The 14,873-nt window shown below is 46.4% G+C and overlaps 1 protein-coding gene across 1 annotated transcript in view; it reads right to left on the bottom strand.

Annotated features, from left to right (window-relative positions):
- Positions 1–7,761: 7,761 nt before the first annotated feature.
- The window catches only part of LOC310860015 (calcium/calmodulin-dependent protein kinase type IV), a gene marked incomplete at both ends in the record, with an annotated part of 16,114 nt that continues 9,002 nt past the window's right edge, over positions 7,762–14,873 (bottom strand). The window contains 6 exons of the mRNA XM_083766778.1: positions 7,762–8,151; positions 9,341–9,493; positions 10,988–11,114; positions 12,746–12,821; positions 13,710–13,784; positions 13,910–14,000. Coding sequence (XP_083622904.1) covers positions 7,762–8,151; positions 9,341–9,493; positions 10,988–11,114; positions 12,746–12,821; positions 13,710–13,784; positions 13,910–14,000 — 912 coding nt within the window. The remainder of the gene's footprint in view (positions 8,152–9,340; positions 9,494–10,987; positions 11,115–12,745; positions 12,822–13,709; positions 13,785–13,909; positions 14,001–14,873) is intronic.

Below are 14,873 nucleotides of genomic sequence, written 5' to 3'. Positions count from 1 at the left end.
TAATATTTACGGTAGTTAGTTTAAAACATTAAAGAATCTATCAGACACTAATTTAGCTCCAGAATAACATTATTAAATAATCTATTAGACACTTTAGCTCCATTATTAAATAATGTATTAAGACACTTTAGCAGCAGGATAACATTAAATAATGAAATGAGCAACATTTCTGGATCCAAATCAAAGTTTTATTTCTTTAGAAGGAGGAGAACAGAGTGTAGAATAGATACTGTACAAGTATACAGTCAATCATCTGATGTGTAAATATAACACTAGAGCAATACACTGTTCACCTGGTGGAATAATTAGTATGAATGTTGAAATAAAACAGTTGATGCTTCTCACATGACTCGATAAATATAAATAAAACAGTTGATGCTTCTCACATGACTCGATAAATATAAATAAAACAGTTGATGCTTCTCACATGACTCGATAAATATAAATAAAACAGTTGATGCTTCTCACAGGCCTCGATAAATATTAATAAAACAGTTGATGCTTCTCACAGGCCTCGATAAATATAAATAAAACAGTTGATGCTTCTCACAGGCCTCGATAAATATAAATAAAACAGTTGATGCTTCTCACAGGCCTCGATACATATGAATAAAACGGTTGATTCTTCTCACAGGCCTTGATAAATATAAATAAAACAGTTGATGCTTCTCACAGCATAAACTGCTGTGCATATAAGCTAAAATATTCAAATAGTTTTACATGATTGTACTGATGTGAATATTGAAAGTACATGCTTTACCGTGACAGTAATAACTTATACGATGCATAACGTTAACGTGACAGTAATATTTTGTTACATCAAAGATGCGATTATTTATAATCCATTTCTAATTATTATTATTATTATTTATAATCCATTTCTAATGGATGAAGGCTTGGCCTGGAAGAGAATGAGGTCATCAGGTGGTCCCTGACCTGAAGAGAGGTCATCAGGTGGTCTCTGACCTGAAGAGAGGTCATCAGGTGGTCCCTGACCTGAAGAGAGGTCATCAGGTGGTCTCTGACCTGAAGAGAGGTCATCAGGTGGTCTCTGACCTGAAGAGAGGTCATCAGGTGGTCCCTGACCTGAAGAGAGGTCATCAGGTGGTCTCTGACCTGAAGAGAGGTCATCATGTGGTCTCTGACCTGAAGAGGTCATCAGGTGGTCTGACCTGAAGAGAGGTCATCAGGTGGTCTGACCTGAAGAGAGGTCATCAGGTGGTCTGACCTGAAGAGAGGTCATCAGGTGGTCTCTGACCCTGAAGAGGTCATCAGGTGGTCTGACCTGAAGAGAGGTCATCAGGTGGTCCCTGACCCTGAAGAGAGGTCATCAGGTGGTCTGACCTGAAGAGAGGTCATCAGGTGGTCTGACCTGAAGAGAGGTCATCAGATGGTCCCTGACCCTGAAGAGGTCATCAGGTGGTCTCTGACCCTGAAGAGAGGTCATCAGGTGGTCTCTGACCCTGAAGAGAGGTCATCAGGTGGTCTCTGACCCTGAAGAGAGGTCGTCAGGTGGTCTCTGACCCTGAAGAGGTCATCAGGTGGTCCCTGACCCTGAAGAGAGGTCATCAGGTGGTCTCTGACCCTGAAGAGGTCATCAGGTGGTCTGACCTGAAGAGAGGTCATCAGGTGGTCTCTGACCCTGAAGAGAGGTCATCAGGTGGTCTGACCTGAAGAGAGGTCATCAGGTGGTCTGACCTGAAGAGAGGTCGTCAGGTGGTCTCTGACCTGAAGAGAGGTCATCAGGTGGTCCCTGACCCTGAAGAGAGGTCATCAGGTGGTCCCTGACCCTGAAGAGAGGTCGTCAGGTGGTCTCTGACCCTGAAGAGAGGTCATCAGGTGGTCTCTGACCCTGAAGAGAGGTCATCAGGTGGTCTCTGACCCTGAAGAGGTCATCAGGTGGTCTCTGACCCTGAAGAGAGGTCATCAGGTGGTCTGACCTGAAGAGAGGTCATCAGGTGGTCTGACCTGAAGAGAGGTCATCAGGTGGTCTCTGATCCTGAAGAGAGGTCATCAGGTGGTCTCTGATCCTGAAGAGAGGTCATCAGGTGGTCTTTGACCTGAAGAGAGGTCATCAGGTGGTCTGACCTGAAGAGAGGTCATCAGGTGGTCTGACCTGAAGAGAGGTCATCAGGTGGTCTTTGACCTGAAGAGAGGTCATCAGGTGGTCTCTGACCTGAAGAGAGGTCGTCAGGTGGTCTCTGACCTAAAGAGAGGTCGTCAGGGGGGTCTCCAAACTTCTCAGTGTTTCAACCCTCAACCACTACACTTTCCAGTTGGCGGGTCAGCAGTGATTGGCCAGTCACTTTCCCTCTCCTCCACTGATTGGCCAGTCACTGTCCCTCTCCTCCAGTGATTGGCCAGTCACTGCCCCTCTCCTCCAGTAGCCTCGGTCCCAGGCTTACCTATCTGCGAAAAGAAAAGCCTGGTCACAACCTAAGGCAGAGAAGCTATCGGCGGTTGTATCCTCCGGAATATCCGTCAGATGTATTTCCCCCGGATACGATATTTTCCCGACCAATCACAACACTTTCATTCGCGGAGAATGTAAACTGATTTGTAAAGCATCAACGTCATTTCCTTCGGCGATACTTCCGCTAAAATCCCGCACTTCCGCTGATAGTCTTTTCAGCGTAGGTCTTGGCCAGGGTGCTCCTCCAGGCTTACAGCTATAGCAGAGGGTGCATAACATTTGGCAGTAAATTAGTGAAGATGCAGCACTAGGCTAGGCTAAGCTAGGCTAGTAATACGTTATATAACATTTGGCAGTTAGTGAGTGAAGATGCAATGATAGGTTAGGCTAGGCTAGTTATAAATTACATAACGTTTGGCAGTAAGTTAGTGAAGATGCAGCGCTAGGTTTATACACAACATGCAGAGTCAGCGTAATCAATTATAACTAGTTAATCTCTTATCAGCAGTGGTGGAAAGTAGCTACTTACATTTACACGTATTTTTGAGGTATTTGTAATTTTGTACTAGGTAGGCCTACTTGAGTAATTGCAATTTTCAATATTTTGACTTTAATCCACTACATCTCAGAGACTATGACCACATTTGACTGAGGGACTACATTGGATTTTTTTTTTTTTTTGTGTTTTCATGTCATGTGAAAGCAGTTCGGAAATGCGCACCGGGAATGTGGTCAGTTTGTTGAGTGTGGTGGGCGGTGACTTCACAGAGTGCGTTCAGAGTGCCTTATTATTTACGAACGACCACATTCACACCGATTCACATTGGACGACCCCAGTTTCAGGGTAGGGTCTCTCAGTGGACGACCCCAGTTTCAGGGTAGGGTCTCTCAGTGGACGACCCCAGTTTCAGGGTAGGGTCGCTCAGTGGACAACCCCAGCTTCAGGGTAGGGTCGCTCAGTGGACGACCCCAGCTTCAGGGTAGGGTCGCTCAGTGGACGACCCCAGCTTCAGGGTAGGGTCGCTCAGTGGACGACCCCAGCTTCAGGGTAGGGTCTCTCAGTGGACGACCCCAGCTTCAGGGTAGGGTCGCTCAGTGGACGACCCCAGCTTCAGGGTAGGGTCGCTCAGTGGACGACCCCAGCTTCAGGGTAGGGTCTCTCAGTGGACGACCCCAGCTTCAGGGTAGGGTCGCTCAGTTGACGACCCCAGCTTCAGGGTAGGGTCGCTCAGTGGACGACCCCAGCTTCAGGGTAGGGTCGCTCAGTTGACGACCCCAGTTTCAGGGTAGGGTCGCTCAGTGGACGACCCCAGCTTCAGGGTAGGGTCGCTCAGTGGACGACCCCAGCTTCAGGGTAGGGTCGCTCAGTGGACGACCCCAGCTTCAGGGTAGGGTCGCTCAGTTGACGACCCCAGCTTCAGGGTAGGGTCGCTCAGTGGACGACCCCAGCTTCAGGGTAGGGTCGCTCAGTTGACGACCCCAGCTTCAGGGTAGGGTCGCTCAGTGGACGACCCCAGCTTCAGGGTAGGGTCTCTCAGTGGACGATCCCAGCTTCAGGGTAGGGTCGCTCAGTTGACGACCCCAGCTTCAGGGTAGGGTCTCTCAGTGCGGGCACTCGGCACACCCGGTGCGCAGCGCACTGGATTTCCGAACGACAACACACCGAGTGCACTGAATAAACAAACGACAAGAGAGCACACCAGTGCGTTCAGGGCGCATTTCCGAACGCACCCTATAAATGCGGCACGTCTCTGTCTGCGTGCGATGCACGTAAGTCGAGAACCGTTACGAGACCCACCGACTTCACATTCGACACACGCGTTCCACACCCCCACAGGGAGTGCAGTGCCATGTATCGAGTCGGTCTGACCCACGGTTCTCCAGAACCACCACAAAAGGCTCTGGCCAGGCTCTGCCAGTGGGCCTAATGAGGCCAACTGCTTTCACCTGTTCAGGCTCTGCCAGTGGGCCTAATGAGGCCAACTGCTTTCACCTGTTCAGGCTCTGCCAGTGGGCCTAATGAGGCCAACTCCTTTCACCTGGTCAGGCTCTGCCAGTGGGCCTAATGAGGCCAACTCCTTTCACCTGGTCAGGCTCTGCCAGTGGGCCTAATGAGGCCAACTCCTTTCACCTGGTCAGGCTCTGCCAGTGGGCCTAATGAGGCCAACTCCTTTCACCTGGTCAGGCTCTGCCAGTGGGCCTAATGAGGCCAACTGCTTTCACCTGGTCAGGCTCTGCCAGTGGGCCTAATGAGGCCAACTCCTTTCACCTGGTCAGGCTCTGCCAGTGGGCCTAATGAGGCCAACTCCTTTCACCTGGTCAGGCTCTGCCAGTGGGCCTAATGAGGCCAACTCCTTTCACCTGGTCAGGCTCTGCCAGTGGGCCCAATGAGGCCAACTGCTTTCACCTGGTCAGGCTCTGCCAGTGGGCCCAATGAGGCCAACTCCTTTCACCTGGTCAGGCTCTGCCAGTGGGCCTAATGAGGCCAACTCCTTTCACCTGGTCAGGCTCTGCCAGTGGGCCTAATGAGGCCAACTCCTTTCACCTGGTCAGGCTCTGCCAGTGGGCCTAATGAGGCCAACTCCTTTCACCTGGTCAGGCTCTGCCAGTGGGCCTAATGAGGCCAACTCCTTTCACCTGGTCAGGCTCTGCCAGTGGGCCTAATGAGGCCAACTCCTTTCACCTGGGTCAGGCTCTGCCAGTGGGCCTAATGAGACCAACTCCTTTCACCTGGTCAGGCTCTGCCAGTGGGCCTAATGAGGCCAAATCCTTTCACCTGGTCAGGCTCTGCCAGTGGGCCTAATGAGGCCAACTCCTTTCACCTGTGCAATTTCCAGCCTCTGCCTCAGCCAAATGAGGCTCAACCAATCAGGCTCTGCCAGTGGGCCGAATTGATTGCCAAGTACACTTTTCAGTTTGCAGTCTTCACACACACACACACACACACACACACACACACCCACACACACACACACACACACACACACACACACACACACACACACACACACACACACAGATCTCCATGTGGGACACCGGCTGACAGTTAAAACGGGTGCTATGACAACGTATATCATTAGGTTCCTATATCATCGTTCCCAAGTAGGCCGGTGGTCGACTGCGACGGGCACGTACAGGTCTAGTAGCTTCAAATTGACATGTTGGTTGTTCAGTTTGACCCACTAGTTCCAAATTATTATTAATATTAGTGTGTTATTAGTGTGTATTTCTAAATTGCAGTATCGATACTTTTACATAAGTAAAAACTTTGACTACTTTTTCCACCACTGCCAATCAGTGTCAATATACATATTTAATCTTAATTGAAAAAATAATAAATACATCAGTTAATAAATAATAAATACATCAGTATAATAAATAATAAATACATTAGAGTGTTTTGATCCAGAAAGACTCTGGGAGTTTGGGAGGTCCGGCTTGCAACACATGTCAGAAAAACACATGTCAGAAAAACACATGTCAGAAAAACACATGTCAGAAAAACACATGTCAGACCAACACATGTCAGACCAACACATGTCAGACCAACACATGTCAGAAAAACACATGTCAGAAAAACACATGTCAGAAAAACACATGTCAGAAAAACACATGTCAGACCAACACATGTCAGACCATCACATGTCAGAAAAACACATGTCAGACCAACACATGTCAGAAAAACACATGTCAGACCAACACATGTCAGACCATCACATGTCAGAAAAACACATGTCAGACCAACACATGTCAGAAAAACACATGTCAGAAAAACACATGTCAGACCAACACATGTCAGAAAAACACATGTCAGAAAAACACATGTCAGACCAACACATGTCAGACCAACACATGTCAGAAAAACACATGTCAGACCATCACATGTCAGAAAAACACATGTCAGACCAACACATGTCAGACCAACACATGTCAGACCAACACATGTCAGAAAAACACATGTCAGACCAACACATGTCAGACCAACACATGTCAGAAACACATGTCAGACCAACACATGTCAGACCAACACATGTCAGACCAACACATGTCAGAAAAACACATGTCAGACCAACACATGTCAGACCAACACATGTCAGATAAACACATGTCAGACCAACACATGTCAGAAAAACACATGTCAGACCAACACATGTCAGACCAACACATGTCAGAAACACATGTCAGACCAACACATGTCAGACCAACACATGTCAGACCAACACATGTCAGAAAAACACATGTCAGACCAACACATGTCAGACCAACACATGTCAGATAAACACATGTCAGACCAACACATGTCAGAAAAACACATGTCAGACCAACACATGTCAGAAAAACACATGTCAGACCAACACATGTCAGAAAAACACATGTCAGACCAACACATGTCAGACCAACACATGTCAGAAAAACACATGTCAGACCAACACATGTCAGAAAAACACATGTCAGACCAACACATGTCAGACCAACACATGTCAGAAACACATGTCAGACCAACACATGTCAGACCAACACATGTCAGACCAACACATGTCAGAAAAACACATGTCAGACCAACACATGTCAGACCAACACATGTCAGATAAACACATGTCAGAAAAACACATGTCAGAAAAACACATGTCAGACCAACACATGTCAGATAAACACATGTCAGAAAAACACATGTCAGAAAAACACATGTCAGACCAACACATGTCAGAAAAACACATGTCAGACCAACACATGTCAGAAAAACACATGTCAGACCAACACATGTGGCTTTGTAGTCCAGGAAGGAAGTGAGAGCACATTTCCATGACATGTTTTTGGTCATGAACATGTTGGCGTCATGACTAAAATATCTAAAAACACAAATGACACACATAAAACCTCAGGAAAGTGTTTCTTGTGTCCTATATGGTTGCAAAAGGGGTGATCTAATGGAATACACTAGTTTCAACGTAAACATCTTACTATATATTATATGTGTACTATATATATGTATATCTGTACTATATATGTATATGTGTACTATATACAGCATATTATACACTTAAGTGTACAAACACAATGATTGTTGCATAATGAATTAACACCTAATTATTATTCAGTATTTTACAGTAGAAAGAACATAATGAACCACTAATTAAAATATTTTACAGTAGAAAGAACATAATGAACCACTAATTAAAATATTTTACAGTAGAAAGAACGATAGAAAAATCGGACAACATTTTGTCTGTAAACCAAACAGCTCCACCTCCAGACAGACAGACAGACAGACAGACAGACAGACAGTGTGTCTCACTGGCAGTGGGCTGTCTTACTGCTAAGCCCCTCCCCTCATGCAGCGCCATTGGTCAGATGGTTGTCTTACTGCTAACCCCCTCCCCTCCTGCGGCGCCATTGGAGAGATTCATGGGACTTGGGGGCGTGTCTACCGAGGAGCAGCTCCTCTGGGGCAGCCGCGATTGGCCGCCGTCCGGGAGGGCGGGGACGACGGACGCCCGGTGCAGCCTATCGGCCTTCAGAGGAGGTCTGGGAGGAAGGACCTGATTGGACGCGGGGTGTTTGGGGGCGGAGCTCTGATCCTCCTCCTCCTGGGAAAGGGGCGTGTCCTCTGCCTCAGGGGGCGTGTCCTGTTGCATGCTGCCCTGTCTGGAGGCGGAGCCGGGCATCTCGCAGCTGTCGGTTCGACGGCGAGAACTCTCGTTCATCCGACTGGTGGCGACGACGGCCTTCATCGCAGCCTGCGTTAAATATACGACATGTACCTTTAATATACGATTTATATGTTAAATAACGTTAAAATATACTGGTGGCTACGACCACTTTCATCACAGCCTGTGTTAAAATAACGATATATACGTTAAATATACGATATGTACGTTAAATAACGTTACAATGTATTGAAATATACTTTCATCACAGCCTGGAAAATAACGGTAAATAAAGCTATAATTGGCCCAGGCCGTAGCGTAACGGTCTGGGCACCGGACTGGTAATCCAGTCGCAGTGTGCCGCGGGTTCGACTCCCGGACCCGACACAGCCTTTACTGCATGTCATCCCCCCATCTCTCTCCCGTTTCCTGTCAGCCTACTGTCTGTCCCTTCAAAAATCAATAAAAGGCGTAAGCCGCAAAAAAATATCTTAAAAAAAATTAAAAAAAATAAAGCTATAATTTATATAAAATAACATACTGGTGGCGACGACCATACTGTACGGAAGCATTTATATTTGACTCATGATCAGAGCTTCCGTTGCTCCAGACTGTACGACGGAAGCATTTATATTTTACTCGTGATCAGAGCTTCCGTTGCTCCAGACTGTATGACGGAAGCATTTATATTTTAATCATGATCAGAGCTTCTGTTGCTCCAGACTGTACGACGGAAGCATTTATATTTGACTCATAATCAGAGCTTCCGTTGCTCCAGACTGTATGACGGAAGCATTTATATTTGACTCATGATCAGAGCTGCCGTTGCTCCAGACTGTACGATGGAAGCATTTGGAAATTGCGAGAGGCAACAGTCTGTCACTGCAAGACTAGTGTTAGGGTTATTTTAAGGTTAAAGTTGAACCTTGACTTTGCGTCGGGCGTTAAGGTTAGTGTTAGGGTTAGATTCAGGGTTAAAGTTGAACCTTGAGTTTGCACCGGGCGTTAAGGTTAGTGTTAGGGTTAGATTCAGGGTTAAAGTTGAACCTTGACTTTGCGTCGGGCGTTAAGGTTAGTGTTAGGGTTAGATTCAGGGTTAAAGTTGAACCTTGACTTTGCGTCGGGCGTTAAGGTTAGTGTTAGGGTTAGATTCAGGGTTAAAGTTGAACCTTGACTTTGCGTCGGGTGTTAAGGTTAGTGTTAGGGTTAGATTCAGGGTTAAAGTTGAACCTTGAGTTTGCACCGGGCGTTAAGGTTAGTGTTAGGGTTAAAGTTGAACCTTGAGTTTGCGCCGGGCGTTGAACTCCTGCAGTTTCCTCTGCGTTGAGTCCATGTGTGAGAAACGAGCTGCCTTCCCCAGAACCCAGGGGTGAGTTAGAGCCTCCTGGACGCTGAGACGCTTCAGAGGATCTAAGACTATCAGCTTACTGACCTACGCACGCACGCACGCACGCATGCACACACACACACACACGCACACACGCACGCACACGCACGCACACACACACACATGCACACACACACACACACACACACACACACACACACACTTGAAATGTTTATTGACCGATAGATTGGTAGTGGAGTCAGGATGTATACGTTCCTTACCAAAGTGCTAAAGTACCAACGCCGTAAGGATGCTATTATACAGTTTGGTTACAATTAGCAGAGGAAGCGCACCTGTTTTTTATTATTTGAAGATGTTATGGTGTACATGCGTGCGCACGTGTGTGTGTGTGTGTGTGTGTGTGTGTAGCCTGGGCACCATTTCATTTAGGGTATATGATCCTGTCGGGAGCAGAAGATATCGTTACGTCATGTTGTAGTATTGTTTTGTAGTCGACAGGATGATATCGTTACGTCATGTTGTAGTATTGTTTTGTAGTCGACAGGATGATATCGTTACGTCATGTTGTAGTATTGTTTTGTAGTCGACAGGATGATATCGTTACGTCATGTTGTAGTATTGTTTTGTAGTCGACAGGTAGGAACAACAGGCGGCAACTTCCTTTTCCCTCAAACCGATTTTTCTCAATAAAAGCTACAGGCTACGAGAGCTTTTATTGAGAAAAATCGGTTTGAGGGAAAAGGAAGTTGCCGCCTGTTGTTCCTGCCTGTCGACTACAAAACAATGACTACAACATGACGTAACGATATCATCCTGATGACTACAAAACAATACTACAACATGACGTAACGATATCATCCTGATGACTACAAAACAATACTACAACATGACGTAACGATATCATCCTGATGACTACAAAACAATACTACAACATGACGTAACGATATCATCCTGATGACTACAAAACATTGACTACAACATGACGTAACGATATCATCCTGATGACTACAAAACAATACTACAACATGACGTAACAATATCATCCTGATGACTACAAAACAATACTACAACATGACGTAACGATATCATCCGCTCCCGACAGAATCATACAGACTTTTGAAACAGAGACCAGGCTTTCCTCCGAGGTGAGGCGAGGTTATAGTGTGTGTGAGGTGAGGCGAGGTTATAGTGTGTGTGAAGTGAGGCCAGGTTATAGTGTGTGTGAGGTGAGGCCAGGTTATAGTGTGTGTGAGGTGAGGCCAGGTTATAGTGTGTGTGAGGTGAGGCGAGGTTATAGTGTGTGTGAGGTGAGGCCAGGTTATAGTGTGTGTGAGGTGAGGCCAGGTTATAGTGTGTGTGAGGTGAGGCCAGGTTATAGTGTGTGTGAGGTGAGGCCAGGTTATAGTGTGTGTGAGGTGAGGCCAGGTTATAGTGTGTGTGAGGTGAGGCCAGGTTATAGTGTGTGTGAATGAGTATGTGCAGCTGCAGTGCATAACTAATTAGAAGAGAGTCCGTGCTACAGTGCGTCTCACCAGGTCTATGTGTGTGTGTGTGTGTGTGTGTGTGTGTGCGTCTCACCAGGTCTTTGGCGTTGACAGAAACATCGTCCCACCACGGAGACACGAACTCATAATCACAGTTCAGGATCCTCGAATACATGAAGTTATCTCCCCTACTGTCGAAGAACGGCTCGAACCCACACAGTCTGTCACACACACACACACACACACACACAAACACACACACACACACACACACACACACACACACACACACACACACACACACACACACACACACACACACAGTGTATAGAATGGGTCCTAGATGCTCACTTGTCTGAGCCAAATACTCGGGTACAAATTCATCAATGTTTGGCGTCGGGCTTAGAGTAAATATGCACTGGCAGTGCATTGTGGGACTTGTAGTATTATGGTGGTGCGTGCAATACCAGCGGGCTAGTTGTAATAGTGATTAAATATCACCCCCCGGGGCAAAAGATAATTCATTCAGGGCCTGATGTGGTCTCCAGGGGCCTGATGTGGTCTCCAGGGGCCTGATGTGGTCTCCAGGGGCCTGATGTGGTCTCCAGGGGCCTGATGTGGTCTCCAGGGGCCTGATGTGGTCTCCAGGGGGCCTGATGTGGTCTCCAGGGGCCTGATGTGGTCTCCAGGGGGCCTGATGTGGTCCCTAGGGGCCTGATGTGGTCTCCAGGGGGCCTGATGTGGTCTCCAGTGGCCTGATGTGGTCTCCAGGGGCCTGATGTGGTCTCCAGGGGCCTGATGTGGTCTCCAGGGGGCCTGATGTGGTCTCCAGGGCCTGATGTGGTCTCCAGTGGCCTGATGTGGTCTCCAGGGGCCTGATGTGGTCTCCAGGGGCCTGATGTGGTCTCCAGGGGGCCTGATGTGGTCTCCAGTGGCCTGATGTGGTCTCCAGGGGCCTGATGTGGTCTCCAGGGGCCTGATGTGGTCTCCAGGGGCCTATTGTGACCTCCAGGGCAAAGATAATGGTCCATAGCCCTAATGCCCTCTGGTCCATAGCCCTAATGCCCTCTGGTCCATAGCCCTAATGCCCTCTGGTCCATAGCCCTAATGCCCTCTGGTCCATAGCTCTAATGCCCTCTGGTCCATAGCTCTAATGCCCTCTGGTCCATAGCCCTAATGCCCTCTGGTCCATGGACCAGAGCTACGTGGTATGTAGCTCTGGTCCATAGCTCTAATGCCCTCATTAGGGCTATGGATCAGAGCTATAGATCCTCTCTATATTGAGATCTCTAGATTGTTAATTAGTTTTATCCTGTAAATGCCGACTATAATGACCACATGTCCTAGTACACAGGCCTAGTACAATAGTACTGTATGACCACATGTACACAGGCCTAGTACAATAGTACTGTATGACCACATGTACACAGGCCTAGTACAATAGTACTGTATGACCACATGTACACAGGCCTAGTACAATAGTACTGTATGACCACATGTACACAGGCCTAGTACAATAGTACTGTATGACCACATGTACACAGGCCTAGTACAATAGTACTGTATGACCACATGTACACAGGCCTAGTACAATAGTACTGTATGACCACATGTACACAGGCCTAGTACAATAGTACTGTATGACCACATGTACACAGGCCTAGTACAATAGTACTGTATGACCACATGTACACAGGCCTAGTACAATAGTAATGTATGACCACATGTACACAGGCCTAGTACAATAGTACTGTATGACCACATGTATACAGGCCTAGCACACTAGTAGTTTACAGTACAGTATTAGTAGTAGTACTTACAGTAGTACTAGTAGTATGAATAGTATACTTACAGTATATACAGGATGACACCGACTGACCACATGTCCACTTCTGGACCGTAAGCATTTCCTCTGAGGATCTCTGGAGCTGCAGGGAGACAGACAGGTAGACAGACAGGTAGACAGACAGGTAGACAGACAGACAGGCAGGTAGACAGGTAGACAGACAGGCAGGTAGACAGGTAAATGGTGCATTTATATATCCCGCTTTATATAGCGCTTTACATAGATTGTGCATTACATCATTCACCCATTCACACACACACACATTCATACACCGATGACGGCGGAAGCCATGCAAGGCACCAACCAGCACATCGGGAGCAATTTGGGGTTCAGTGTCTTGCCCAAGGACACTTCGACATGTAGACAGGAGGAGGAGCCGGGATTCGAACCACCGACCCATGGATCATTGGACGACCTGCTCTACCTCCTGAGCCACAGACGCCCACTGGCAGACAGGCAGGCAGGCAGGCAGGCAGACAGACAGGCAGGCAGGCAGGCAGGCAGGCAGGCAGACAGGCAGGCAGGCAGGCAGGCAGGCAGGCAGGCAGGCAGGCAGGCAGACAGACAGACAGACAGACAGACAGACAGACAGACAGACAGACAGACAGACAGACAGACAGACAGACAGACAGACAGACAGACAGACAGACAGACACCCCCCCCCCCCCCCCCCCATTTTCCCTCACTGTATATTGTATCTTTTCCCTTTTTTTGCTTCCCATATGATGAATTCCTGTTCTGTTCTTTACCTACAGAGAAATGTCTATTTGTATGTCTCTAAATGTTTGTATGTCTTTAAATGTTTTGATGAATTGAACAATGTGGACCCTGTTGTAAACAAGTGTAATGCTTAATTGGGTCGTCCACTCACAGTTGACAGTCTTTGTATTGAGTTCGTGCTTAAAATGTACTGTAAATTCTACAAACTGTTAATAAAGATTTCAATCAATCAATCAAACAGGTGTCTCACCACAGTATCCTGGGGTCCCACAGACAGTCTTCATAGTAACTTGTTCATCAATGATTTTAGACAGGCCGAAGTCAGCTGTCAATCAAACAATAATGGATGAATGAATTATTGTCATTTCTTCTGACAACATTGATAATAATAATAATAATGTACAAAGTGTAGTTACATTAAGTTTCCACTAGGGGGGGGGGGGTATTTACCTATCTTCAGAGCAGCATCCAGACTCAGATCAGCATAAAGAAGATTCTCTGGTTTCAAATCTCTGTGAACGACTCCGTTCTCATGAAGATACTGGAACGCACACACACACACACACACACACACACACACACACACACACACACACACACACACACACGCACGCACGCACGTTCGTACGTACAGACAGACAATCAATTTACAATTTGCTCTTAATCCAGAGTGATTTACAAAAAGCACACATGGTGATAAAATACATCACATACATAAGTAAGTGTAAGTCTATTCATAACTAAGATATTTATTTATGAATGTGAATCTTTTGGTTTTAATGTTAGTTATATGTATTAATAATATAATATTTAATGTTAGTTGAATAGGACAATCAAACAATAATGGATGGGATAGGTGTCTTTAGTGTAGTTACACTAAGTGACCATTAGGGAGAGCTATTATCCCATATTCAGGATGCTGAGTTTCTCTGCTTTTAATATTAGTAGTGAAGTCTGAGTGAATGGTTTGGTGTGTGTGTGTGTGTGTGTGTGTGTGTGTGTGTGTGTGTGTGTGTGTGTGTGTGTGTGTGTGTGTGTGTGTGTGTGTGTGTGTGTGTGTGTGTGTGTGTGTGTGTGTGTGTGTGTGTGTGCGTGCATTGCATGTGTGTGTGTGTGTGTGTGTGTGTGTGTGTGTGTGGGGGGGGGGGGGGGGGGGGGGGGGATTACAAACCATTTCATGGTAAATCTGTGTGACATTAATCCACTAGCTGACCTTTAATGCCTTACTATATATATATATATATATATATATATATATATATATATATATATATATATATATATATATATATATATATATATATATATATATATATATATATACATATACATATACATATACATATACATATCTTGATTCCGCTACAGCCTCTAGATGTCTTTTTTATCCCACAATGTTTTATGTAATTATTTT

This window comes from Protomyctophum parallelum (assembly GCF_964188405.1).
Source record: "Protomyctophum parallelum genome assembly, chromosome: 6".
NCBI lineage: Eukaryota > Metazoa > Chordata > Actinopteri > Myctophiformes > Myctophidae > Protomyctophum > Protomyctophum parallelum.
The sequence above is the reverse complement of the archived record's forward strand: the minus strand, read 5'-3'. Positions and strand labels throughout refer to the sequence as shown.